The 27,563-nt window shown below is 40.4% G+C and overlaps 1 protein-coding gene across 1 annotated transcript; it reads right to left on the minus strand.

Moving 5' to 3' along the window:
• Window positions 1-5,228: 5,228 nt before the first annotated feature.
• On the minus strand, window positions 5,229-26,430 carry LOC127379907 (cytochrome b-245 heavy chain). Its single transcript, XM_051608170.1, has 13 exons — window positions 26,334-26,430; window positions 23,433-23,528; window positions 21,897-22,007; window positions 17,919-18,003; window positions 17,174-17,319; window positions 16,162-16,352; window positions 11,968-12,097; window positions 11,067-11,159; window positions 9,779-10,032; window positions 9,347-9,509; window positions 8,408-8,554; window positions 7,088-7,212; window positions 5,229-6,338 (listed from the first exon to the last, which is right to left on the minus strand). The coding sequence occupies exons 1-13, from the start codon at window positions 26,376-26,378 to the stop codon at window positions 6,212-6,214; spliced, it is 1,713 nt and encodes a 570-aa protein (XP_051464130.1). The 5' UTR covers window positions 26,379-26,430; the 3' UTR covers window positions 5,229-6,211.
• Between the last annotated feature and the right edge of the window lie 1,133 nt (window positions 26,431-27,563).

Here is a 27,563-nt window from a genome sequence, read left to right on the forward strand (position 1 = left end):
AGTGAAGCGAGAGCACAGGACATCCAAACCTGCAGGCCCCAAGCGGTCACTTCATTAATTACAACGGCTTTTTTCCTTCTTGTAGCTGAACATCTGACAGATTAATGCAAATAAAGGCATGGGGGCATTAATTAAATTACCAACAGCAATTACTAACTTGAGACAAGATTTGCCCGCTATTCTTGTGATATGAGGTTTGCTGCCTGCCTCAGAAGGTGTGACGTGGCAGGGAAAGGACTTGCTTCCAGCTGTAGCAATAACTGGCAGAGACTATAATCTTTAGAGGTTTCCTGGAAAGTGAATGCAAAGTAATGTTGGGTAACTGAGCATCAGTTAGTGCCCTGTAACCAATATTTCATTGCAACTTGTGTTGCTGCCTGGTTTTTATCATGATCTGTTTTGGCTGGTAGTTTAAGGTCTTTGCTATTGAGTGCTTAATTTATCTGTGTGAGACGGACAACAGTGATGGACAATGATCCACATATTGACTTAACCACTGGCAGCCCTATTAGAGTGAGAGTATTTAGTGAACTGGTAACAGCTGAGAGGAACTTTCCTAATTTTGAGGCAGAAGGCTTCTGCTGACAGTCTACAGGGGTGTTCTTCTGTCTCCTCAGTGGGGTTTGCTCTAGAAAGTGTTTCTCACTGTTGGTTTGTCAGTCTTTGCTGCTTATTTCCTTGCTGCTGAGAAAGATTCAAGTCTCAGAGGGCTTATGTGAATTTGTCCCCTAAAAATAGGCTTGAGCTAGCATTAGTTGTCACAGATGAAAGTGAAGGATGAGAAAAAGGCAGAGAGGGCAATAAAAACACAGCAGCAGCTGTCTTCCTTAGGTGTTCGTGGAAGCTTGCCCAGCCTTGGGTCATCCTGCAGGAAAAGTCACTTCTGCCCTGACTGCATGGGATTGCAGGGTAGAAATCTCTTTTGTCTACAAGGGTGGAGAGTCTGTGATATGAAACCGGGCTCGTGCCATGCCAAAATGCAGTTTGATTAATACCAATATGGACAACTACATTTTGACCTGTGACCTGCAAAGAGATAATGGCAATTGCCCTGTCGCAATTCTTCCCTATAACTTTTCCGCACACAGAAAAATTCCACCTATGTTTTCTGAGTGGTCTCCATCAATCAAAGAGAAGAGTTATAGGGCTGCAGTGTAGATCCTAGACCTTTGCAGTTTAACTCAGGAGAGTAAAAAGGCAAAAACAGCATAAGAAGCATCTACACTTTACTTCCAAGGTGACATGACCAAAAATGTCTCTGCAGTTCATTTGTTCCAAAGGACATGAAACTCCTGATGAATGGAAATGCATGTTTTCTGTCTTAACACCAGTTGACCCTCAAGTACAAAACAAAATCAACCAAAGAGTTATTTGCATGGCTCTTTGCTCTGTGCATTGTTGCCAGAATTATAAACTATCAGTTCCAAGGGAGTGACATTATATGACTTGCCCTTGGCTGGCCTTTCCCTCCCTCTTTGATAACGGTCAGGAGAGTGGAATGAGTGAGTTTTTTGGCCATTTCCCTCATTGTCCCTGCTCATGCAGGGGGTTTGAAACTAAATGATCTGTAAGTTCCCTTCCAACCCAAACCATTCTATGATTCTATGTTTTCTGATGAATCCAAATGAAATTTAGGGTCAAGTGCAGGCATGCTTTACAGGATAAAATAACATTGTTTGACCCACACATACTGAAATGCTAAAACAGAGCAGCTCATAAATTTCCTTTATTGTAGAGTTTAAAATAAAAGGCGGAGAGAACATTATGGAGGGGAGCAAAATAGTCTGTTTGGGCAATGCAGAGGTAGCTACAGCCCTGGTCTATTTGTAGTGACAGAGCAGGTTGCAGCTGAATCGTGCTATGCGAGATGCACACTGCATTGGTTGGAGCTCAGCTTGAAGCCCTCTTTCTGTACTTGCAACAGGCACAAGCACTTGCAAAATTAGCAAAATATTGTGACGACTGAAGATTTTTTTCTCCTGTTCTCCCATGCAGCTCTGAGGAGCCAGAAGAAGAGGGTGAATGAAGGCGCAACAGCAATTGGTAGAAGAGGATGAGCAGAGAGAAATGGGTGGTAGCTGTGTGGGCAGAGATATGTGAGTTAGCCAGGCAAAACAGCACCAGTGGAAAGGGAGGGGATGGGATTAGCAGAAAGCATTTGTAATCTTCAGCAAGGCTCTCAACACTTTCCCACTCTACTGTAGTCAATTTTGCTCCTAGTCTGAGCTGGTTTGTGTGCAGTGAATATGGCATATTTGCTCATGGCAAATAACTATGCTGGCTTGTGTCTGTGGAACTGACACTCTTGTAAACAGTCAGAAAAAAGGATCTTGATTCTGCCAACATGTATAACCATTAGCATCTTAATGTATGCCCCTAACTTCCTTTGAACATAGATACTTGTGTATTTGATCTGTCTTACGCCTGCTTATGACTGGTTATGAATTCTGCAAAGAATTCATTGGAAGATGAAAAAATAAAACCAAGTAACCTTAGTTCCCTAAGAACACTCCAAAACAGAGCAGACTCTCTAGAAGAAGTGCCTTAATGAGACCCTAAAATTAGTTCTTGTTTGTTCCAAAGTACCTAGTGTTTCACAGGCAGCTTTCTGCTTTTTTTTTTTTTTTTTTCCTGTTTCTGATTTGCTTTAAACCACCATTTGAAGACTGAAAAGCAGAAAGTCCCCACCCATCAGAAAAAGTCTTACAAGACCGAAAAGGGGAAGACCTATCTTGCAACCAGGGTGGTTTTCACAAGGGAAATACACACTGGTGAACAGGCAGAGTAGCATTTTTATTGTAGGTTAAAAATTAGGAAAATTTGGATTTCATTTGCCCATGTGCACACTTTGCAAGTATGTACCAGGGAAGGAAGGAGAACTAGGTAAGACCCTGTACATATCAAGGCCTTACTTGAATACATTATCTGGATGTAACCAGGTGCCATACCCCCTCCAGAGTCCCCTGCCAGTTCCCAAGATCAAGACAAGGCCAGTGGAAACTGAAGCTGCCCAGGACCCCAGGGGACCAGAGTCCTTAATTGTAAGACTAACTACAATGGACTGGAAATCAAAGCTATTGATACATCAATTAACCATTTCATTCAGATGACTACATATGGGAAGACAGAGAAAATACTGTTTAAGAGGCTAAGGAAAACATACTGAGCTATGGCCATAAGGGAGAACAATTTTTTCAGTCACTTTGAATTGAACTCCTGATTGCTTCCCTTGGTGGCAATTGACCGTCATCAACAAAACATGGAGCTCCCTCAAGTCCTGCTTTCAATCACTCACTGCCATTCCCCTCACTGTCAGCAGAAGCAACCTTGTGACATCCCTGCCTTTTAGAAAACCTTGCAGGTGCCACTTCAGCAGGGTCATGGTGCCAGGTGAACAGATAAACTGCTGAGTATCATGCCCAGTTCCTCAAACAAAGGTGGGAAGCCACCCTTTGTTTCCAGGGTGAGGTGCTTTGATGTCAGCAATCTGACAGCAAAAGAATCAGCTTAATATGAAAGTGACTCCTTCCCCCACCTCCCAAGAGACAAAATCTCCAAATACAAGGAAGGAGAAAATTTTCAGCAAGTGGCTCAGCTGAGACAAATGGTCAGATTGCAAGCAGTGGCATTTTGCCACAAGCCAGGACTGGCCTTTAATCTCACCTGTAGCCTCCTGCCCTAGCCTTCTCCTCCAGGTGGATGAAGAGCACTTTATGTCCTGCCTGGGAAGCTGTGGTGGTATCAAAGCTACAGTTGTCTAAGAATATAACATATGCATGGACTTTATATCTAATGTAAGTGTTGTAAAATATGTTTTATTAAGGTAAGATCTGTGTCTAAGGTGGCTCACCAGTTAAACCACTGATCTGAGGAAATTCTATAGTTCGGGCAAACAGCTGGCGAAAGGGCTTTACTCCTTTCCTATGCAAGAGTAGAGCAGCATTGACTTAAAACAGCCCCACTGACATGCCTTTGTGCTTTGTTAAAAGTAGGGAGGACTCAAGCTATTTTGTTTCTTATGTTTGTATTTCAGCACTATCCTTTTCACTCACGTACCCTAGATTTAAAAAAAAACTTATGTAGACCATGTCTGATAATGCATGGCTTGCTATTTTAGCAGGATTTAGTACAACAAGCCCTTGAAAGAAACTGAGAAGCTCTCACCTGCTTCTTTGATATGTTTTAGGAAAACAGTGGTTTAGTAAATAAGGTGGGTTTGAAGTGACAAAGAACCCCTGGTACAAGTGTGTAGCAGTCAGGGAGTATTAGTACAACTGGCTGAGTAAGGAAAGATCTCTGGAGTTTCAAGGACAATCATGGCAATGTATAGAAAATAACACTTCACATGATAAATATTCTGTCTTCATTAGAACCCTTGCAATTCCTCTTTGCCCACTTTCTAACAGCATAAAAGTCTGATCATATTTCCATTAAAATCCATCGAATATTTCAATGCTTTTTGCACAGGGTGAGTGCCTTAGTACCTTTCAGTAGCATTTTTTTATTATTATTTTTACACAGAAAAAGTTTGCCTAATTGCGTTCAAGCTCTATTCTGATTTAATTGGTGGCTTTGAATATGGCCCTTTGGAGAGAAAGAACTGAAAAATTCCCCACCAAGAGTTGATCTTTGCTGGCATTCACCAGCCATGGCTTGCTCCCCTTCAGATGTTGACATAATTCATTGTGTAATTTAACAATTCACAGAAGCTGATATTAATAAATACAAACTGGTAAGCTGTTCTGAAGTAGTATGGAGTGCTTGAATAACATTTAAAAATTATGTGCAGGGAGAACACATCCTGTCTGGCAAGCTGAGGTGTAAAATATGCTACATGCAACCAGATGGCTACACAAACTTGTCTGAAATTACAGAAGAAGGCCACCACTTTCTTCTGTGCCTATTAGAACCTGTCTGCAAGGTTTTGTGCTGTGTAGGATCTCTCAGAGGGCTTGGCTGCAGAGTTTAGAAGGCAGTAAGCAGGTGACTAATCTGAACAGAACAACAGTATACTAAACTCTGGCTTTTCCAGGGATTTTTAGCACTAGTTTTTAATTTGGTTTTCTTTACTTTTGTTTTAATATGCTTCAGGTTTTAATGCTTACTTCCCCACCCTACCCCCCCCCCCCTTCCCACCATGTTGCTGGTATTAAAAGTTTCGGTTCCTTTATTTTCTTAAGAACGTGTTACCTGTAATGTACACACAGAAGTACTGTGCTGTGTATGGCTCCTTGTACACATCAGAAACTTTATTCATAGCTATTCCAGACAGTGCCCACATGATCTTTGCTTTCTCAAACCTGTTCCACCATCAAAGAAGAACATCTGAACAATAGGGCCAAAACCACTGTTATGTATTTGAGAATGCTTCAGAAAATTCCCAGTGAATCTATCAGCAACATGTTTTTTCAGCCTTTAAAATAAAAAATTGCAGTCTTGAAACCACAAAAGCTCTTCTTGTGTGGATCCCTGCACCATTAATTTAATGATGTGAAACTGAGAGCGTTCGAAGCAGCCGAGCGATGGCTCACACGCCAGATGTGGGACTTGGTTTGGCTCTGTCCTCATCATCCCCCTGCAGCTGGGTTGGGGGTCGTGCTCAGAAATCCAGGTGGTTCCCTTCTGGCTCGCAGCTTTTCTGAAGACGAATGGCTGCTTTTCAGCTGCCTGCACTCTCTCAAATAAGACATTTATGCTTGTATTCAGAAGCCTGAAAAATGTTGGTGCACAAAGGAGTTTTCCTCTTGTAAGGAACAATCTTTCCCAGCCACCCTTACGTAACACCCCCCTCATTCCAGGGACTGGCAGCAGCCAGGATAAGCAGTCTCCTAATAGCAAGCATTATGCTAGAGCAGTTTAATAGCATTAAGCTTTATCGTGTGAATTGGCTTCCAAATGCATATGGTTGCCTAGACCCTTCAGCAGTCCTTATGAATACCAGGAGAATAAAGGCAGTTAATTGAGGGGAAATCCCCTCACACAAAGAAAACAGATTTCTGCTAAATTGCAAGTATGTGGATGGCAGTGCATGCTTCCCTAAGGCAAAACTTGACTTTTACTTTACCCCAGCCCCAAAATAATTCCCAAGAAGCAAAGGGATTTGCTTTAGTGTAGCTGAGATTAGAAGCCAAGCTATCATTCCCAGACTCCAAATAGAAAAAGAGATCCAGTCTTTAGACTTTGTATTGAATGACTCCCATGTGCTTGGGAGTTAGAAATTTTCTTTGTTGAAAATGAAGTGTACTCCTCGTGGGTCAGCTTCAGAATTGTTGATGCTCTGCTTGTTGAGTGTGTCAGCTAGGCCCTCAGGTCCACAGAGAAAAACACCTATTCTGGAGCTGTCAGGAAAAAGAAAATATGGTCAGGAACTAGGTATGGAGCAGCTGGATGTTCTTTATGTAAAACAATCTTATGTTGTTCTCCACCTATGTTCTGTAGGGACAAGTTTTGTTGTTTTTTTTTTTTTCTCCATTGCTGGAAAAAAAGCAGGACTGGATGTCTACCCCTTAAAACTTACAACCCCTTAAAACTTGCAAGGCACTGACTGCTGCATCTGAAACAAATGGTGGGCTAAGTCTCAGCTCAGCAGAAGTCAGTGAAGACAGGTTTACTGACTTCAGTGGAATCAAGGAAATAATAGAGCTTCAAAGAACTTACAGCCCACATTCTTTAAAGGAACTGGCCTGGTTTTTTCCTACTAATTTTGGGTGCCCAGCTATCCATACTCAGGATTTGTTTTTTTGAGGTAGAAAGTATTTTGGAGTTATTTAGATATCATGTGATATTCCTATCTATTTGAGCTGGAATGATGGAGTATTTTTTTTCTAAAGCTTCTGCTAGTAGTTAGACACTCCATGAAGTACCTCACCAAAAAGGGATGATTTTTTTTTTTTTTTTTTTTTTAAATTGTAGGTTAAAAAAGTTTGGTCAAGACCAGAGATCATGTCCATGGTGGAAACACGAATAGAAAATACCTGGAGATTGTTAGGGGGAAAACAAAAAAGTTCCTCAAACTTTAACAGCCAAAGGAAAAAAGTTGTGCTATTATGGCATTTAGATAGAGGAAGACCAATTTACACAGGTTTACCCAGGATGCTTCCCTGCAATAGTTTTGAACTCATTTTCCCAGTTAGGTCTTCCATACAGGGTTTTCTGTTTAAGGCCTGTAATCACATCTTTCTCTTCCTCATGGTGCACTACGAAATGAGTGGCCTGTGGGAAATAAAACACAAATGACACTGAAAGGAGAGTTAGGTAAGGCAGCATAATGTCTCGTTAAAAATAAAGAAATAAAATAATATAATATAATATAATAATGTCAATACGCACAGAATTATTTTCAAACCAAGAATGTGGAATTTATGGTGTTTAGCAAAGAAAGGTAACATTGGTAAGGTCCTGACTATCAGTGTCTAACTATTCCTTTTCCCCAGATTGGTCAATCTCAAGAGTTAAAGCTCTCAAGCATTCAACACAGCAATTAATTTATGTTTCTTCTGCATCAAACTGGTTTAGTCTAAGAACTGTAAAATAAAGATATAAATTAAAATAAAAATTTCCCTTAGGTACAATAGTACAGCTTCCTTGACCTTAATGAAGTCCTGCCAGTTTGATCTCTGTAATGTTTAATTCATATGAGGAGGTCTTGTCCACCCTCCCTGTTTAACATACACCTAGACCTGCTAAGAAAAGTAGAGCCAGGAAAAGGAGAAGATGTGGTTAAGGTCATAAATTCAGGCCTTGAGGAGTTCTGCAGCACTTTTATATTCCAAAAAAAGTTACTGATAATTTTCTCCCCAAGCAAGAATTAAGTGACTTTTCTTCTTTCCTTCCAGTTTTTCCATTGCCTGTGTGATAACTATCTTATTCCTACTTCTCCCCACCTGTCTAGCTAAGCTACAGCGTTTCAGGCACATGATATATTTTGCAACAGTGAGATATGAGTAAAATAAAACATCACTAGAAGTGACAGGGTGAGCACCTTTCCTGACTCAGCGGCCATTATCAAGTGACTCATGGAAGAACTGCTCCTTTGTATCCCCTGCAGTGAGCTACATGCATGGGGTCAGATAGAGAACCCAGAAGAGTCCTGAAACAAATATGCTGCCATTGCTCAAATCTCATGCATTAGCTTCTCCACTCCCAAATGCTGTTGGAGATACTTTCATGGTCAGCTGAGGCTGCTGCTGTGAGGAAAGGCTGCTTCCCAGAGAGCACAGCCAGAGTAAACCAGAAGGGAAGTCAGAGTGCATGTTAGCAGCTGACCCCACATAACTTCTGATAGATGATATCTGTCTGCATTTAAAACCCCTGAGAGCCAGACAGGGGCCCAAGAAAAAAACACTTGAACGTTTATCAAAACATAACACACTAACATCAACTTTAATATTTTCCACTGTGTTATTACCTGAGATTCATCCCAGCCTGTAAGGTAGATGTTATAGCTGAGAAACTCTGCATTATTCCTCTCCTGCATTTGAGCCTCCAAAGACTGCAAGAGATCAGCAAACCATTCAAAGGCATGAGTGTCCCTGCAAAGCCAGTAAAAATAGATCTGGAAGACACAAGAGTGAGCTGTCAGGGGACACAGGCACTTACGGTTTCTGGTTTTCAGAGTTCTTGTTGAAGTTGCCCTGACTGCTTCACTAGATGGGTAGGCTGGTATTGAAGCTATTCAGGAGTTTTGACACTGGGAGGGTTGTGAAGCACAGTGATTGACTGCAAGAACAAGGAAACATCTTTCTACTTCTCTCCCACCAGTGGGTTACATTTTTAGTTCATGATATTTCCCCACTTACATACTTGTAAAACAATCTGTTAGGATATAAATTAATGATTTAGAGGCAGACTATCTCCTTATCTGCTGGCAGGCAAGGTAAATTAAAGCAGGTAACAAAGCCAGTTCTGTTCTCTGAATATGACCAGAACTGCAGACTGTGACCCCACACCTTTGCAGAGGGAGTTTCCACGGGCAGGAGGCTAGAGGAGGGTGGTAGCAGTGCTCTCTCTGTGCTTAGGGAAGGAATGCAATATTTGCATGGGCGGTATTAGTGGCTTAGATTTTGTGTTTCTCACTCAGGTGGAACAGCTTCTCCACTACAAGTGGAAATTCCTGGGGCCACAGTCAGGATTTATATGTATTATTTTGCTCCTAGGCTATTTCTCCTTTCATTATGTTTTTGCTTTTGACCATCCTGCTTCCCTTCCTGCTGGTCTTGTGAGGTAACTGGAGTCCTATCTTAGGAATCACACATTTCTGGAACCAGATCACCTTTGCTGGGCCTGTTTTGTTTTGAGTTGTTAGCCCTTCAACAATTGCATGGATTCTGAGAAAGAGGAGATGCACCTTTTTGAGTTTTAGGTTGGTGGCATCATGGCAATATTTGTACCAGACAGACTTGAGTACAGATGCAAAGGGGGTGACTCCTATTCCAGCTCCAACAAGCATAACAGTTTCATAACTGAATACATCCTCACTCGCTGTTCCAAAAGGGCCATCCACAGCTATTCTGAAATGGAAAGAAATCAATAGTGAACATTTATTAGCACCTTTTAAAATAACAATTAAAAGGTAAGGTATTTGTCTGCTGCAATGCACATTGGGGTTGAATGCTAGTTAGCAAAAGAAGATACAAGGTTGATAGGAGTAAACTGGAAAGAGCCATCTAAGGCCCACATCTATGATGGAAATAGTGAAGAATTGTATCACAATTGCTGAATTAAATTTAAACTGTCATAGGTATTGGCTGACTTTACTGTGGAGACTCTTTGTACATACTTGGGCATTTTCCATGCCTCCTGGAATTCTTGCTTATCACATCCGCAGGCATTGAACAAACCCTCTGTCCAGTCCCCTACAATACGGACGTGAATGCTGAAGTAATCTTCTTCTGGAGCAGAGGTTAGTGTAAATGGATGCCATTCCAGTTTAGACACTGCTGGACATTTGACGAAAATGTATTGCCCAACCTCCATCTTGAAGCCCTTCTTCATCATCTGGAGCTCAATTGTCTTGAAGGGATGAATGACCACCTAGAGGGAGAGGGACAAGGGGTAAGAAGGGAAAAGAAAAAGTCTGTCTTCACTGCTCATTGGAAATATCTACATCCTTCATCACTAACATCAGCCTCAGCTATGTGAGCAAGGAAAGCAGGAGAAACTTTGTTCCCAGCAGAACTGAGCGATGAACAGCACCTGACAGTCAGATGAAAGACTGCAGAAGATGAAGAATTTTCGGCTGAAGTATTTTTTCACACCACGCTTGGAGTTACTCCAACACTCCTGACAGGGACAGGTCAGAGAGGCACATCTTGTAACACATCACAAGATCTATGTAGGGACATAGTTACTTCTATATGCATCTTACACAGCGGCACAGAGCAGAGTGTTAATTAATTTGATTGTATATATGGGGGCAAAACCACAGGGCTATCATACAGATAGGGAACTGGATAGATAATACTACTGGAAACTGATGTTTTCATGTTATATCTGGGTAGGATCTATAATATGGGCCTTTTCATTCTGCCTGTCTTTAGCAAAGAATGAATGTTTGTGCTTAGTGCCACGCTAATTTGGCTGTCAGACTTTCAGAACCAGCATTAATATCTTTGCAACACAACATGAGGAATGAAAGCTCAACATCAGCTTTGGCTCCAGAAAATAGGCACTTCCTAAGTCTCACTTTCAGGAGTCACTTGTTCTGCTGAAAAATTGAAATTCCTAAATCTCTGGGTAGTTTTGAAAACAAAGATTTGGTATCTTAAGTACTCTTAAGGCTGTGGAATTTCTACATTGTGGAATTTTTCACTCAATACAAAGCAAGTTAATTTCTCTTTCCTAAGATTCAATCCTGTGCCTTAGTTAACTTCCTTCTCTGTTTTAGGGATGGTCTACATTTAGATGATAAAGGTTAGCATTTTTTTTTGCATGATAGCAGCCAGAACATTCCTGAGGGGCCTTTCACTGGTAATTTAGTCTGTCATGTAAGAGCAATTAACTTCGCTGGACCATATGAAAAAACTGGTAATGTTTTGCCCAGTGTTAAGTGTAGCATCAACACATACCTTTGTGATAACAACCTTCTGCTGTGACCTCCAAAACCGCACCAACCTTTCACACAGGTACAAAAACATGGGACCTACTACCCACTTCCATGTCTGTAAGCAGAATGAGAAGCCAGATGATGAAGATGGCAACTTAGAATAAATAGAGTCCTGGAAATGCTATGAGCAGACGAGAAATTCTGATAATGTAGGTTCTTTATCAACCAGAGGAGGTAAGCCTTAAGAGACATGACAACTTCAGAATAACATCTGGTCAGAGAGGGAATTTCTTTCTCTGTTGAGACTTGCAGCTGGCTTTATAGTTCTTACTAGACTTACAGCAAGGTATTTTCCTATGAGTGATTTTGTCTCTGTCTAAAAATTAAGGTAACTAAGTGCAATGTGGAGTAAAGCTCTGAATGTATTATTGACTCAGGTCTGTATTATGTCAGGAAAAGATATGATTTCTGTTAACAGATCACTGTGAAATGTGAATGAACAACCAGGCTGCTTAGTCAATGAAAGCTGAAGCTTCAATATCACTTTTCCAGAGGCTTTAATTTTCTGTTAATGATCATTAGTCCATTAATAATGCGAGACTATTTATTGTGTGGATTACAGCACTTCCTAGAAATCCCCACAAGCCACAAAATACATTTTGGGTTAACAATTCTCAGGTGCAGTTTGCTCTTTTTCTTTCCCTGTTAATCGTGCTCGTTTTATGGCACACTGGAAATGGATTGTCCCTCTGTCTGTAGTCCATTATGTCAAAATCTACTGATTTATGTGAAGAAAGCTGCAACTGAAGAGCACTGGGGGTTACATAGCTGCTTTTCAACAGCAAGTGCATATGTTCTTTAACAGAAAGAGTTAAAATGTAAACATTTTAAACTGGATTTACACACAAGAAACCTGTTCTTACCATAGGAGGATTCCCTGAAAACTGAGGGATTGGGCAAGCACCCTTTTGTCCCCAGTGAGTGAAGTTCTTGTAGCAAATCTCTGGATCATGTTCAACCAGACTCTCAGCTGTCTGCCCCCTTACAATACGCCTGGAAAAAAAAATAAAATCATTAAGACAATTAAATTAAAATGAAGGCATTTATCACTTATTGTTATTCTACTTAAGTAGATTTAGTTATTCTATTGTTATTATTATATTGTTATTCTAAAGCTTTGATAGCACTTTACAGCTCTAATAAAGCCACAAAATGGATATTAAAATTATAAAAATGGGGAGGAAAGTTTGTAGTAGAAAATATTGACTGCAAGGTCAGGCAATGAACTGAGAGGTATGCCCATTCCCATTTCCAGAAAGTGGCTGCAATAGGAAAGCTTCATTCTTTTCAGTTATCCTATCTTTTTTTCTTCAATAAAAACAAAAGCTGGAGTGAGTAAGCTAACCAATTTCCAAGTGACCAGTACAGAAATTATTTCTGTTGTTTTTCTTAGAAATCTGGAGAGTCGTCTCCAACATATATTCTTCCTTTGACCCTCCCTCTCCCTCTAAAGCTGTGGAGTAGCTGTTCAGTTGGTGTGAGTGATCAGAGATGCTTCTGACACAAAGCAGCTATGCCAGCTATACCAGCTTATGGCAGCTGATGATCTGGCCTCTTTCTTGCTTGCTTAGGGTTTGTTGTTGCTATTTGTTTTATTATAGAGAAGCTTGCCTGCTCCAGTTCAGCTGTGTTTCCAGAGGCAGAGCTAGTGCTGAAAGACAGTCTCAGTTTTGAGGAGGGAAAAATACATTCTGATCCTGTTCCTATTTCCTGCCTCTGACTGGACTTCTGACAACCACAGGGGTGTGTGAGTTTCCCCACACTTATGTTAATTAGTAGGAGGAGGGTCATAGTAGAGAAATTCAAATTAAGATCTGCTGATTTCCCCTCAAAACAGTCTGATTCTGATCACATGTTCACTTTTATGCCAATACGATTCTGTTGTTATATTCTTCCCATGACTTCTCTTTCTGCTTTTCTAGCTCACTAGACTATGCTTCTGACTTCAAAAAATGTGTTCTCTAAGTCATATGTATGCCTAGCTTTAAGTGATAGATTTCAGCCTGGAGAGTTGGGCGGGGAGAAACTTGATGAAATTTAACAAGGGCAAGTGTAGAGTTTTGCATCTGGGGAAGAACAACCTCATGTACCAGTACAGGTTGGGGGCTGACCTGCTGGAGAGCAGTGTAGGAGAAAGGGACCTGGGGGTCCTGGTAGACAGGAGGATGACCATGAGCCAGCAATGTGCCCTTGTAGCCAAGAAGGCTAATGGCATCCTGGGGTGCATTCTAATGGGTGTGGTTAGTAGGTCAAGAGAGGTTCTCCTCCCCCTCTATTCTGTCTTGGTGAAGCCACATCTGGAATATTGTGTCCAGTTCTGGGCCCCTCAGTCCAAGAAGGACAGGGAACTGCTTGAAAGAGTCCAGCACAGAGCCACAAAGATGATGAAGGGAGTGGAACATCTCCCTTATGAGGAAAGGCTGAGGGAGCTGGGTCTCTTTAGTTTGGAGAAGAGGAGACTGAGGGGTGACCTCATGAATGTTTATAAATACATTAAGGGTGAGTGTCAGGAGGATGGAGCCAGGCTTGTTTCAGTAACGTCTAGTGATAGGACAAGGGGCAACGGGTGCAAACTGGAACACAGGAGGTTCCACGTAAACATCAGAAAAAACTTCTTTACTGTGGGAGTGACAGAGCACTGGAACAGGCTACCCAGAGAGGTTGTGGAGTCTCCTTTGCTGGAGACATTCAAAACCCACCTGGATGCGTTCCTGTGTGATGTGCTCTAGGTGATCCTGCTCTGGCAGGGGGGTTGGACTAGACGATCTTTCGAGGTCCCTTCCAACCCCTAGGATTCTGATTCTGCGGTTTATCAGGGCATTATTAGAAAGTCTGTATTGGTCTTGACAGTTAAAAGATTGCACTGCTCATAAACATTACTAATGAACCTCTTTCTCACTAAAGTTTTGATTAACATTCTGCCTGAAAAATAAAGGGAACAAACAACACTGTCCCAGGAGCATCACGAGTTGCAATTTGCAGGAACATCACCAGTTGCAGTGTACTTCCCCATGAGTGACAACGGGTTCAACTAAGCCTCCCTCTGGGATGAGTTATGGGAACAGGAGGAGCCCATTTCCTGCCACTCATCACCCCATTGCTTAAGGGCAAGTGGGCTTGAGAGTTTTTGCCTTGCCCTGTGTTCCATTCAAAGTCTGACATTGCCAGTACCCTGTACAAGAGAAAGGGACTTATTTTTCCTTATTACTCTGTGTAGATGCTCTTCCTGTACTGTAATGAAGCTTTCAGTAGTATAGCCTCCTAACTACCTACTTTTCAGCTGAAAGTTTTACTTTAGCTTCCAAGACAGGGTGATCTGAATCTCTGTACTCTTTCTTCTTTGCATCTACTATGGTGGGAAGTTTGGGACATCTGTCTATGACACATAGCTCATGCACAAAAAACCATCAGTGCTACAAAAGGGCTGTTATAGTTTGCAATGGACAAGAATCTGTCCCTTCAACTCTTAATCATCTTTGGTTCAGTTTTCTGTACATACACATATGTATGTATGTAAGTATATGTATGTATGACACACAACCTTCTGTCTCCTAAGATAAACTGACATCTATGCCTCTCTCTAACCTTACTTTGAGATTGTCAGATAATACTTATCCCATAATATCCATCTTTATACACCTAGGATGCTTTCCTTGAATGTAAAAAGTCCATTGAATACTTTTTAGTGTGTTACTGCTTTCTCTAAGCTTAAAATGTCATTTTTGCTTTTATGGCCAAATATGTGAGGCCATAGAGTTCACAGCCAAGAAGCATCCTTCCCTCTACAGAAAATATTCCTGTGTTTATCTTCTTCCAAAGAATAGCTGAACTCCTCTGACAACCACATTAAACCCCACTGCTGTCCAAACTCGTCTTCTCATTACAGTGCAACTGAAATAGTGGAAGTGTACTGAACATTCAAGTTAATAAAAGTCGACTTTTATGAAACATATGCTCCTCAGTGACCTCTAGAAAGAGCCTTGCTTGCTTACTGATAGCATGGTGTAGTAACTACTGGCAAGTTCGGACATTTTGTCAGTAACTGTGCAGTATTTGCTGCAGGAAACATGAACCACTTGTTCTTTTCTCTCAACAGGTTTTGCTCAAACCTCCTTGTTTAGGAAGTTGGAATGGACAAACATGCTGGTGGAGATTCTCATCTGCCTTCTATTTTTGTTCTTCCTGCTGTGCTCTCATTTCTGTCTGTCTTTTTTTTTTTTTTCTGGCACTACTGGACTGTGAGGAAGTGTTTTTGAATAGTCAATTTTGTTGGGCATTTTAAAAACACTTTCTAGTGCACCTAGAATTTCCTTTTAAAATGGACAATATAGTATAACTATAAACTATGAAATGTGGCTTGGATACTTTAGCCTTTTTTGTTGTTGCTGGGTTTTTCCCCCTGTGGTTTTATAAATGGAACTAAAGTTCATTTTTTTCTAAGTCTTAACATAGTGTTTGCCTCGTGCTAAAATTGCTTCACTCGGCTTTTCAGCTATTTCAGAGGAAGGTATGGAATGAGCCAACAGTGGTAAAAGATGTTTGGCATTTGGAAGTTACACAAGCTTACGGTTGCCTATATTTGAGCCATAACAGCTAAAAATGTATTCTGAAATGCTTCTGATACTAAAAGTTCATCAAAGTCTGAAAGATCCATCTGTGTTGTTACAGTTTTCATTTACCAAACAAAATCCTAGACTCTGTATCATTTTTATGCTGACGTCTACTTAAATGCATGTGTGTGAAGCAATTCCTTTTAGGAGAGAAAAATCAACTAAAAACAGAAACAGAAACCTTGTAAAATAAATTTCCAATTAAAATACCAGAAGTTGAGTATCAGTGAGCTTAAGTATGCCCGTCTCCTAAAGCTCCATGCATGTGTATAGCTTGCTGCATGTATCAGTGAGAGCTTTTTGGCTCTCAGAGCCTGTATTGTTCCATCATTACCATCAAAAATAACTGCTGCTTAGTGACTGAAGTCCCTATACTTGTGTGTGTAGAGGGCTTTAAATTAACATATAATAGTTATCACGTATTGTGTGAGAAGTGTGAATACTCACCCAGCACCATGGATGACAAGACCAATAAAGAAGATGACAAAGAGATGGTGGGTGTACCAAAATACTTCGAAATATGACCTTCGGATGGTTTTGGTGGATGATGTGATGATTAGTATGAGCGCCAGTGTGATGATAACGCCAGTGAGACCAGCTAAGTACGTGAAAGCCACATACAGGCCACCCACAGGATTCTGCAAAATAAATGCACACATTGGTCTAAAGAAGGGTTTGCACCAAAGCAGGGCCAGCTGAACCATCAGTCTGTCTCACTCACCAAATCCTCTACCTTGTTTAAGTCATCCTCTGTGAATTTGTATGTGAACAATGCCAAAATCCCACTCCATTTTTGTTACACTGCAGATCTACCTTTACTACAGTAAGTGGAAGTAGAAACAAAGGGTTTTCCACTGATTCACACACTGTGAGCTCTGCCACTGCTCAGCAGTACAGGCTTGGGGAAGGTGAACACATTTGCACAACTCTGTTGGCAAGAGCTGGTGTCCTACCTCCGTATTAAAGGAGCTAAAAGACAGCTCTCCCTTTCAGTGGAGTGGGGTAGCTAGCTGTGCGTCTTGTAACTCACACAGAGATTGGAACCTCAGGGCTTCTGAGGAATGGAGAAGTCCCTAATTTTATTTATTTAATCTTTTCTTTAACCAGAGCTAAAGTGGTCCAAGTTCAAAACTTTGGCCCTGATGTCTGTGAACCTTTCCGTGCGCCATCTCTACCTTAATCAGAAGACTGTTTTACAGGGTATTTGCTTTTAAATAATGTTTTAAAACTTCTTTGAAATCCACAGGTGTGAAAGTTTAAAGTACTACCAAAATTCAGCAACAACATTACTGACAAATACAGAAGAATAGATCATAAAAGGTTTTGCTGCAAGGTGTCCCAGTCCCAGATTGTGCACACCAAAAATAGGCACTCTGCTCAAATAGTCTTATATGATCCTCCAAATAAGTGTAATAATGATTCTTCACTGCACAACAGTTACTTACTCACAGTTACTTACCCCGATAGTTTTTCTATAAAAGTTGACATAGCTTTCATGTGGGTTATCACCAAGGCTAGAAAGCACAGCTGCCAGAGTTCCTTTCTCTTCAACACGGGCTTGCACACTCCATTCTACGTTGAATAAGTGTGCGATGGTGTGAATTGCTAAAAGTGACAGGGGAAATCATCAGGGTTAAGCACAAGACAAGTACTCAGAGATTTGGGGTGACATCTGTAACTTTGGAACAGTTGTCAACTGCAGCTTAAGGTCTTTGCCACTCTCAACCTCTTGCATCGAGAAATGACAAATTTTATGAGAAGAAAAATAAAAGAAGACCTTTAGTTTAGGAAATGAGAGAGAAAAAAAAACCAAACAAAAACATTTCCAATTACTTGTCCAAGCTTTTTATACCTTTTTCTTTCATAAAATCTATTATTTGTTTCAGACATGCCAGCTAAGAAATAAGTCTAAACAAGAGTTAAATCCAGGGTATCTGGTTCTCAGGGCATTGCTAAATATTCTTTATTAAGCAGTGTCATAAATGCTGCCAATGGTTCAAGAGAAAACTATTTTTTTACTTATTTTATGGTCTCTTCCAGCTGCAGAATAATATTTGGAAACTGATATAAGCCTTGACACATGTTGATTCCTTTATATTAGTGATATCAGGTCTCTGCCCAGATTCTTAAGAACTTGAATCCCACCTTGATTCTGTGTAAAATGCACAAGAAAGCACTAAACAAAGAAACATTTGAGTACTAACCAGTATGAAGTGCAATCATCCATGCCACCATTTTGTGAAAGGTGAGGTTCCTGTCCAGCTGTCGTCTGATGCGTGTAGAACAACACTTTGGATTTGAAGAAAAGAAGTATTTGAAGACTATTTGTGATGTCTATGCATGCTTATTTAAATGCAGAGACAAAAACAGAGGCCCTAAGCACAACAATTGGTGGTGTTGCTAGTAAAAATCTAGAATTCCTAAGTACAGTCAAAAATATTTTCCCTCATACTTCAGAATATGAGAATAACAGATTATGGCTTAAGATGTCCCATTGAAACAAAGTATTTGATAATGAAAAAAAACCTTGAAAATACAGAATGACAAATGCATATCTCTTACTCTGTTCAATTACGTGTTATAAACAGAAGGAGGGATCACAGCCTGCCATGGCAGGGTGACTGCTTTGGTAGAGCCACCTAGCATGAGGATCTTGTTGTTGTTCACACTGTAGAAAGTTTGGGTATAACTGTCTCAGGGAGCTCCCACGCCAAATGTACTAGTCACTTATGGTTAATAATATAAAGTGATTCCTTCCCCAAGATACTGGGATATACTTGCTGGGACTTATCCAGAGAGAAATAAAAAACAGAAAAACAGAATTATATTTTCATTAAGATCCTAACATGTCCAATCTACATTGTGCTGTAGTCAGTAAAGTTAGCATTTGTTGTCTCCACACAGAAGAAAAGCTGATTATCCTGTATTGTATCTTTGTATTGCTGAAAGCAAAAGGGAAGAAAACACTAATAAAACTAACACAAACATTTCCTCACAAGAACCATGTAGATGTTTCCCATAAATGGAGACCAAAATATTCTCCCAAGTGTTGGTGCACATTAACTTTGTAGATGGCAGGGTAAGGTAATGTATCTCCCCAGCTGACATGGTGGACCTGATCATCCCAACCGCCCAGGAGTGAAACAGAAGAAGGGATGATGAAACACCAGAACAATTTAATTTCTGATTTGTTCTTTACTTAGTGGATAATTTACAAGTAGTGACCTTACTTTTCCATTCCAGTCCATTTCTAAACATCCCATGATATTTAGCTACCTTACTTTTCCATTCCAGTCCATTTCTAAACATCCCATGATATTTAGCTGTACAGATAAACAGATGAAAAGAAACAGTTCTCTCCTTTAGTTCTTCTCCAGCTATGACATTGATGAAAGAGCAAATTCTAACACTCTGGGGCTATTGCAATTACTTCACTAGACTGTAATAACAGCCAGGAGAAATTTGGCCTTCCCTGTACCATGTATCTTGAGACACAATTAAAAAGATTGTAGAATAAACTGTAGCATAGTGAGGAGGTGCCAGCTGTGCTTGACTGCTCTCCAAAATCCAGTTGATTTTTCTGTTTGAGAAGCTGAAGGCCAAGTAATGGCAAGATGCTGTAGTCAGGTTTAGTCGTGAGGCTCAATAACAACAGCAACGAATACTGCAGTAAAGGGAATGCAAAGATAACACAGCTGTTCTTTCAGCTAATAATGAATAACTTTGTTGCATATGATTTCTGGGTGGCAGGTTGTAAAGGGCAGGAGTTTCCAGCACACTTCTATTGAACAGTGGATTTGAACAATCCTTCCTTCTCCTTAACCCTAATGGCATTGATTGCTGTTGGAAAGGTCACTACCCTTTCAATGAGTTATTTGACATTTTAAAATTCCGATTTTTCTCAAGAGATCTTCACAGGCATTACTTGCAGAGCAATGGTAATAAGAGATAAGGGCAGAACAAGCACAAGGAGTTATACCCCTGCACTAAGGCCACCAAAGTCCTGACGTTACCACTGGCACACTGGGCTGTGTGTGTTTTCCTTAACAGCTAAAATTACCTTCTTCCTGAGGTACAGCTTTATTGCAAAAAACAACTGAAGTTAAATGAACAGTAACCATCTAACAGTCCTATTTTGTGCCCCTCCCTCCCCTCCTTGCTCACCCTCAGAGCTCTTAGCTTCCTCATACAGCCAAGCACTGCCACAATACAGTGAGCTCCAGGCAGGCAGCAGAAAAGGAGATATAGCTCTTGGCGTCATTCTCATTTGTAACCTGGGTGTAGCCTTAGTGACCCTACCACAGTGCCCAAGGCAGGAGACTTACTCTGTAGCTAGAATACTGAGATAAAAGGAACAACTTCATTGAGTTCCTGGTTACAAAAGTTAAGCTATAGATGTTAGGAGATGAGCAATTAAAGACACGTAGCACAAAGTCCCAACAGGAGTACAATTCTTGACCCTTGGAATCAGTTGTTAGCCTTCCAGTAACATCTCCAAAAGTGTCTTCAGCTCTTTCATTGCTTTGACCTTGGAAAAGCCCAGCCTGCTTTCAGCTTGACCCCCCATGGCATCTATTTCAGACCTCATGAGAGCTTTGTGTGACCAAGAGCTCATCAATATTTTCCAGGTGCTTTCATCCAACAGGAACATTAAGTCTTACTAAATTTATGCTCATTATTAACTTTTGAAGCTTGGGGAGTCATCTCTATATTTTGGCATGTACTAGCTGATTTTTCTCAGGGCAGGGGAAGAACAACTTTAACCATATGGTGTTAATGACAAGTCTTTTTTCCTTTTGCATGCATGGGGGGGTAAATCTGTCTGCTTTTTAGCATTCCAGAATAAGGAGTTCAGCACAAGACTGAAAGCCTGGTCTGTATAGTTCCAACTTCATATTTTTAAGGGTTATAACTTAAACAGGTAATTCTTAAACAGGAGCTTAATTTGTCAGACACATCTCATTTGTGTGTAACAATCAGCCACACTGATTCTCAGAATATTTGTACTAGAGGAATGTACAGCTGGGCTTGTCTCTGCTTATTTTCTTACTACTTTGTATCCCACTCTCTTTCCCCATGAAGGACTCTTGAAACACCCCATCTATTGTATTGTTTTTTCTTTTTCTCTGCTCTTTCAGCCGCTGCAGGCTTTCACATTAGTGTGAAAGAATTTATACTAGATTTGCAGGTGAAAACCAACTTCTGTGAACTGATGTTGTTGAGCACGTGTGTATTAAAGAGGCTAGAAAGTGGGCTCATTACACATTTGGAAGGACAGTTCTTGAGCTTGAGGAGATGATTGCTTTATAACTGCACCATGGCATGCATTGTCTGCATTATTTCTGCTGCAACAGTCAGAGATCATAGGATCACAGAATAATAGAATGGTTAAGGTTGGAAGGAACCTTAAAGATCATCAGGATCCAACCTCTCTGCTATGAGCAGGGACACCTCACAGTAGGCCAGGCTCCACAAAGCCTCAGCCAACCTGCCCTTGAACACCTCCAGGGATCTGGATTTAAGCAGTGTGGTACTGTCAATGCTATCATAGAAAGCCTTTCCAGCTGTCCCCTAGAAATAGTTGTCCTTTTCTAAGTGGTGGTTCCTCAGTGCTGTATATAACGTTTGCATTTGGGAGCTAAGAATGCTCAAAAGGTCTGCAAACTATTTCATCCTAAGATGGAAATGCAACCTGGACAAGAAAGAATGTAATTTATGAACCAGCTGAAAAAAAGTCCCATTCTGAAAGTCAATGAAAGACTACCTTTATTTTGAGAACTGAACATTCAAGGACAGAAGACATGGTCTAATATCTCCTGCTACAAATGGGTGTTGTATCAGTGGCAAACAGGGCAAATATGTGTAAGCACCACTTATAGCTGCTGCCAGCCAGAGGACGGACTTTGCATCCAGGGCAATGTGATGCCCAGAAGGCAAGAAAAAAGGGAAGACTCAAAGGAGGGGAATTCAAGGCTAAACCTCTCAACAGAGCTCTAGACGGACCATTGCTATATCGACCTCAGTCTTGCTCATAGCAAAACTCCAGGCTTATCTGCTTCTCAAAAGAGGACATCCCCAAAGTACAGTATATTTGGGGAACTTGGATGAAGTTGCTTGGTGTATTTGCAAGGCTGCTTGGGTTATTATCTTTCATAAATTTTGAAATTCTTTCTTCATCTTACCGCACTTGATCCTCTGAGGAAGGAGAGCAAGTTTCGACATACTGGCAGCAGAATCAGCATGCAGTTAAAATTCAGACAAGCTGCAGGGGCCCTTGCCAGAGCCAAAGCACGCTGTAATTGGAGAGATACCATTATTAAATAAATTAACTAGGACATTATCCAGGACACGGATAGACACAGATTTCATTTATGTATTATACCACAACTTTTCATGAGTGTGAGATCTTTAATTCACATTTTAGAGTAGTCATGTTCTGGCCCAAGTCAGAGCCATGTATGCAGACAGTACACATTCCTCCAGATGGGAGGAGTTCTAATTTTGCAATAATATGGTTGTACAAAATGCTCCCTGTCATGTGTGACAATCAACGGCCAAGCACAGATGCAAGTCTAAGCCATTGGTAGAGTTTTATGTCCCAAGGCTATAAAGCAAGTCTCACTGTTGTGGTTTCAGTTAGCTGAGGGACTATGGTAGAGAAAAGAACAGCTTATGGGGGAAGTGGTTTCATGTTCTCTGTTGTCAATAAAGGCAGTCTAGGGAAATTTGTTGCCTCATCTTTTAGGAATATGTTCCCTTTAATTATGCTCTTCACATACTGAATTATTTCAGATTTTGACAAAGACTGAAAGGAGAGAATAATGACCATATTAATCCAAACATACTGAAGAGAATGAAAAGATAATGTTTGTTCTCCTTGCCTTGATTGGGACCCTTTCAGATTTGAAATCACAGTAACTGACTTAGGGTTAACTGAGATCTATTTATACAAGCACAGGTCTCTGCGACATCAAAGGCAACTGCACCAAGATTGCAAGGGACAGAATTTGATCCATAGTTCTGAAGCTATATGCAGAACAGGATTTCATGCTTTCTTGAACTAAAACATGGCTTTGAAAACTGCTTATAAAGTGCCATATCCTGGAATTGGAAGCTTAAGCTGATTTTTTTGTCTGTGATCAGGTTTTTAAAATATGTGAACAAATTAATTTTCTCTGTCAATTGGTCATGACCTGTGGTAGCTTTGGAAGCAAGTCTGGGGTATGACACATAATGCTGCATTAACCAGTTGTGTTATATTGAATAGTCGAGGGTCTAGAATCACTTCAGTACTTGACAACTATTCACCCACTTGATAAATATATGAATGAGGATCCCTTTTTATAGCGAAGAGCTCTGTAAACTATTCATGCTATGAAAAATAATTGCATGGGGAAATACTTGCACAGTAGTTCAATGGCAATATTTTATTTGTTTTTTGCTTAATAAAGTAGTTGCAATGCACATTCACTTTAATTGCCAGGAGCAGAATAGTTACCTGAGAACATCACTAGAACGAGAACTCTCTATTTAGCTTACCTGCTTTCTGTTCAGAAGTACTGGACATCTGTCTGCATTCAGTTATTTGTTTGCACGTGATTTTTAATCCTGACATAAACCAGCTCCAACTACTCAATTCTGCTACAATAACATAAAACTAGGGGGAAAAAATGCTGTGTACTCTGTCTATGCCAAGATAATGCATGTTTTGTACTTACGCCAAGGAGCACTCTGGTGTAGAAGAATTTTGGTGGGACATCATATACAAGATAATACCACCAAAAGAGGAAGACATTTAACCCCAGCCACACAAGCTGAAAAAGAGACAAAGAGGAATCTTTGCAGTTTGTTATTAATCATACATGTGAATTTGCACGGTTCAGATAATGGTCAGTCATTTCATTGGGCTTCTCTTTGCACAGAGAGGCATACTGCAGGGTATAAAGGGTTCAGCAGGGACAACAGAAATTTTTCTGGTGGAAAGGATCTCTGATGTGTGCACACAGGAGTACAGGAGTGGCAGGAAACCAAAATACAGCTGAAAACTTTGCATAACTCTGAGGGTTTAAATGTGTACACGTGGCATTTAGGGACATGGTTTAGAGGAGGACTTGGCAGTGTCAGGTTTATGGCTGGACTCGATGATCACAAAGGCCTTTTCCAACCAAAATGATTCTATGATTCCGTGATTCTATTAGGACCATCGTATTACAGGAGTTTAGCAAAGTCTGCAAGTCTAGTGAAATCTCCAAACATCATGTAAGGTTAGGGCCTCTTTGAAATGGCAGTTCCTCAGGCATATTAACCTATGTAAGATGAAGACTTACGAGCCATGCCAAAGGACAAAGAAGCTTAGAGATCTAAACATACATGGCCCTACGTTACACCTAAGGCCTAATGTTTTTTATTGAGTAGGAGGCTCTGAAGGTCTGAAATCAGCCAACAGGAAATATTCAACATAGGCACTTTGGTAGTGTTTAGACCACCTAAAACTGGGCTTCTTCATAGGTGTACTGCAGTTCTCTCTCACACCTGCATACCTTATGATGTCAGTTTCTTTAGGGAAAGAGAAGTTATCAACCCCTCTTAAAGCTATCTAAGGCAGCTAAAAGTCTGTCTGGCCACAGAGATCATAGTGAATCAGGCCATTTGTCCTTCTGGAACTGGTTGGTTGATTTCATGTCCCCTAGTGAAACCAATAAGGATCAGTGCACCGTCAAGTCTAAGTAGATTTACTATGTGATCTGTGAAAACATGGAGGAGAGAAAATCTGAGAACTGGGAGAAAAGCCAGTCTCTGGTTATAAGTTAAGGATGCCAGAAGCAGTTTAAGTCCCTCACCCCTCCTAACTCCTATGTTTCACTAGCCCTTTGGCCCAGCTAACACTGTAAAAAACTTGGAATTAGTTTAGGTCTTGAAAATGTCTTAATAAATGCAGGGAAATGAAGGGAGTTCCACCATGGTAAGGCGGTATATGGGAAATCCCCAATACCTAATTGAAAAACTAAGCTCACCTCAGGAATAAATGCTTAGGATAGGTATTTAAAGTGAGAGTGTACCACTCCCACGTACAGTAGTCTGACAGCATGCCCAGAAGACTGAGAAGTTTGGCGTGATTCTTAGTGGTGAGAACAGTTCTTCTTGATGTTGACCCATATGGAACATGGATCCTTCAAAAAACACTGCGACACCCTCTGGCAGCTTAGGGTGAGTTGCAGAATCAGCACCCATCCATGCACTTTGGCTAGGGCCAGTGAAGGCAGCACTGGCTGGGGTTAGTGCTGCCGTGTTTCTGTTTTGCTGAGGTAAACCAATAGAAATTGTGGCTGTCTAGTTTCCAACAAGCACTGAATAACCCTGTATCTGGTCAGTGTGCAGTGAAGCTGTAGAGGACAGTGCAGAACACTTTGGTAAGGTTTCCAGTGAGCTGTCCTTTTAGCTGGTTTCTTTATCAGTGGCTTCTTTAGCTTCCTTCCCTGTTAGTGGACCTTGTTACAGGATTGAAACTCTAAGAAAAAATCCTTATTTTAACAAAATAGGGGCTTCTTACTTAATTCTTTCAATACTTCAGTACCGGTGGAAAAAAAATCTGCCACAATTCATGTCTTGGCAGTTCCAACTTCCTCAAGTCACTGAAGGTGACAGCAAACACAATTACTCTTTGTCAAAGCACTAAAGTGCCAGAGTTATGTTCCTCACCTAGAGCTACACATCTATAATGTAAAGTGAATGTATATTGATTGTTCAAAGCAGCAGAAATACCCGTCTGAATAAAGAAGTTCTCATTTTAGTCACAACATATATAGAAGTTCTATCTCTTCTTTTTCTTCCTCTCAGTAATTACATGCATTATCCACACCTGGCAACAATCCCTTAACTGGTAATACATTTTGGTGTTCTATATGTTTTGATTTATATATCTATATATAATTGCATACCTATAGAACTTGTATCACACTGTGAAGTGAAAGGAAAAGAAAACACTGGAATATTCATTTGTGCCTAAGCATTCTGCCCTGCCTTATTCTTTAGAACTTTTAAAAGTGACTGGGATTTCCAGTACTTTTAAGTATTACAGAGAATGAATTTAACCTCCTTGCATAGCTATTCTATGCAAGGTGTATACAAACTCAGTTCAAATGCTGCGTCTTAATGAAGGATTCATGAATCTTTGCTCTAAATTCTGGAATCTGACTAATACAAATTTTATACCATCAAGACACTGTGCTTTCAGTTAAACCCACTTTTTAAAATAAAAGTACAAGAAAACCTTGCTGTAATTGCTTTCTCTGTTGAAGCACACGTGGTTAAGTGAGATGTAATGTTTTTTGTTCCCTTTTAAGTCACTGTTGCATTCAAAAAACCCAAACACCTAAGTATTTCTAACCAAGCAAATGAAAATTAACACACTATCATTTCTCAGTCGACAGTGAAGCCTACAGCAATCGAGATATCAGACAGAACTCCTAAAAATTATTCTCTTGAAGCGTTTCACTGCCCTTGGTGCCCTTGTTTCTCAATAACCAGATGCATCCTTCACTGGCACTGTGAGGTCTGCTTAATACAACTTTCTGTAGAACCTTTTACTAGACACAAATCACAATAAAAATTGTACTTACAATGACGAAGATAGACAGTCCTTCATTCTCCACCCAGTTACCCATGACTGCCTGAGGTAAGTGTGCACAACGACCCTGTTCTTTCTGGGACAGTGTCTAAGGCTTCTCTCATAAGGAAGTGAGAACAGAAGCTTGCAGCAACCTGTTTCCTTTCTCATTCATTTAGGAAATAAGTTAACTATTGAATCATGTACATAGTTGTTTCAAGCATGTTTCTACCAACTTTACATGTAAATTTTCATAACTCAAATGCATATAAAATGTTTCTTTGTGATACAGAGGATCAAATAAATAACATGATTGGTTGGGTTTCCTTCTAAAAAATGTATTGCTACCTTATATACCTTTCAATGCTGAAATGTAATACAGAATGCACAGAAGCGTTATCTCTTCCCAGCCTTGTCTTTTTTTATCACCTCAGGTCTGAGTTGCTGTTCCTGCTGATCCTCTTTGATAAATAATCATTAGAATTATTTCTATTCCAGTAATTCAAGGTCCACAGAAGCTTCCAAATATAATACAGCACTTCTTTTGTCTGATACATGCAAGTCTTGCTACCTCCTCTCTGCTTGGGCCAAAACTGAGGACACTAGATAATCTATTTTTCATATTTTGCACTCACACAGAGTCCCCAGCCTCAGGAACCATGTCACTATATAAGAAAAAAAAAAAAAAAAGGAAAAAAACAAAGAAAAAAAAGGTAAGCATTTTGCTTTTTTCATCAGAGAGAAAAATAAGGGAAACTGCCGTATTTGCCTGGTTGCTGCAAGTGACACGTGTGGTGCCAAAACCACCCACGCATCACCCCTGATTTAAGTCTGGTGCTTGCACCTGCTGAATGAGTGGAACATCTTTGCTGTAATATTGCAAAGACTTGCACGTTTTGTACTTTGGTCTAATTTAAAAAAAATGCATCTCGCACAAGAAAAGGCAGCTGTGTATGAAATGTGTAGGAGTGTGTGAAACTAGAGTATGGAAAAAATTAAACATTATATGAGTCTGTTTCTAATATTTCTTTCAAGTGAGCTGGTTACAGACAACACTTTTTATCCTTTCTTGCACTGAAAGTTCAGTGGACAGTGATCATTTTGCAGTATGACAGTTTTGCAAATGTGTTTAGGTCTGAAAGTTCTTCATTTCCTTGCAGTAAATTTACCCCCTTGCTTAATAACTAATTTAGTTCCTCTCTGGCTCTGTGCAAGAGTGCTCTTTGTATTCCTGCACAAATTT

Source organism: Apus apus, chromosome 1 (assembly GCF_020740795.1).
Source record: "Apus apus isolate bApuApu2 chromosome 1, bApuApu2.pri.cur, whole genome shotgun sequence".
NCBI classification, from domain to species: domain Eukaryota; kingdom Metazoa; phylum Chordata; class Aves; order Apodiformes; family Apodidae; genus Apus; species Apus apus.

Coding starts and splice junctions, on each gene's coding strand:
- LOC127379907 (XM_051608170.1), bottom strand. CDS start 26,378: ATGGGTAACTGGGTGGAGAATGAAGGACTGTCTATCTTCGTCATT. Junction 22,008..23,432: donor ACACCAGAGTGCTCCTTGGC/GTAAGTACAAAA, acceptor CTCCAATTACAG/CGTGCTTTGGCTCTGGCAAG. Junction 10,033..11,066: donor AGAAGGTTGTTATCACAAAG/GTATGTGTTGAT, acceptor CTCTCCCTCTAG/GTGGTCATTCATCCCTTCAA.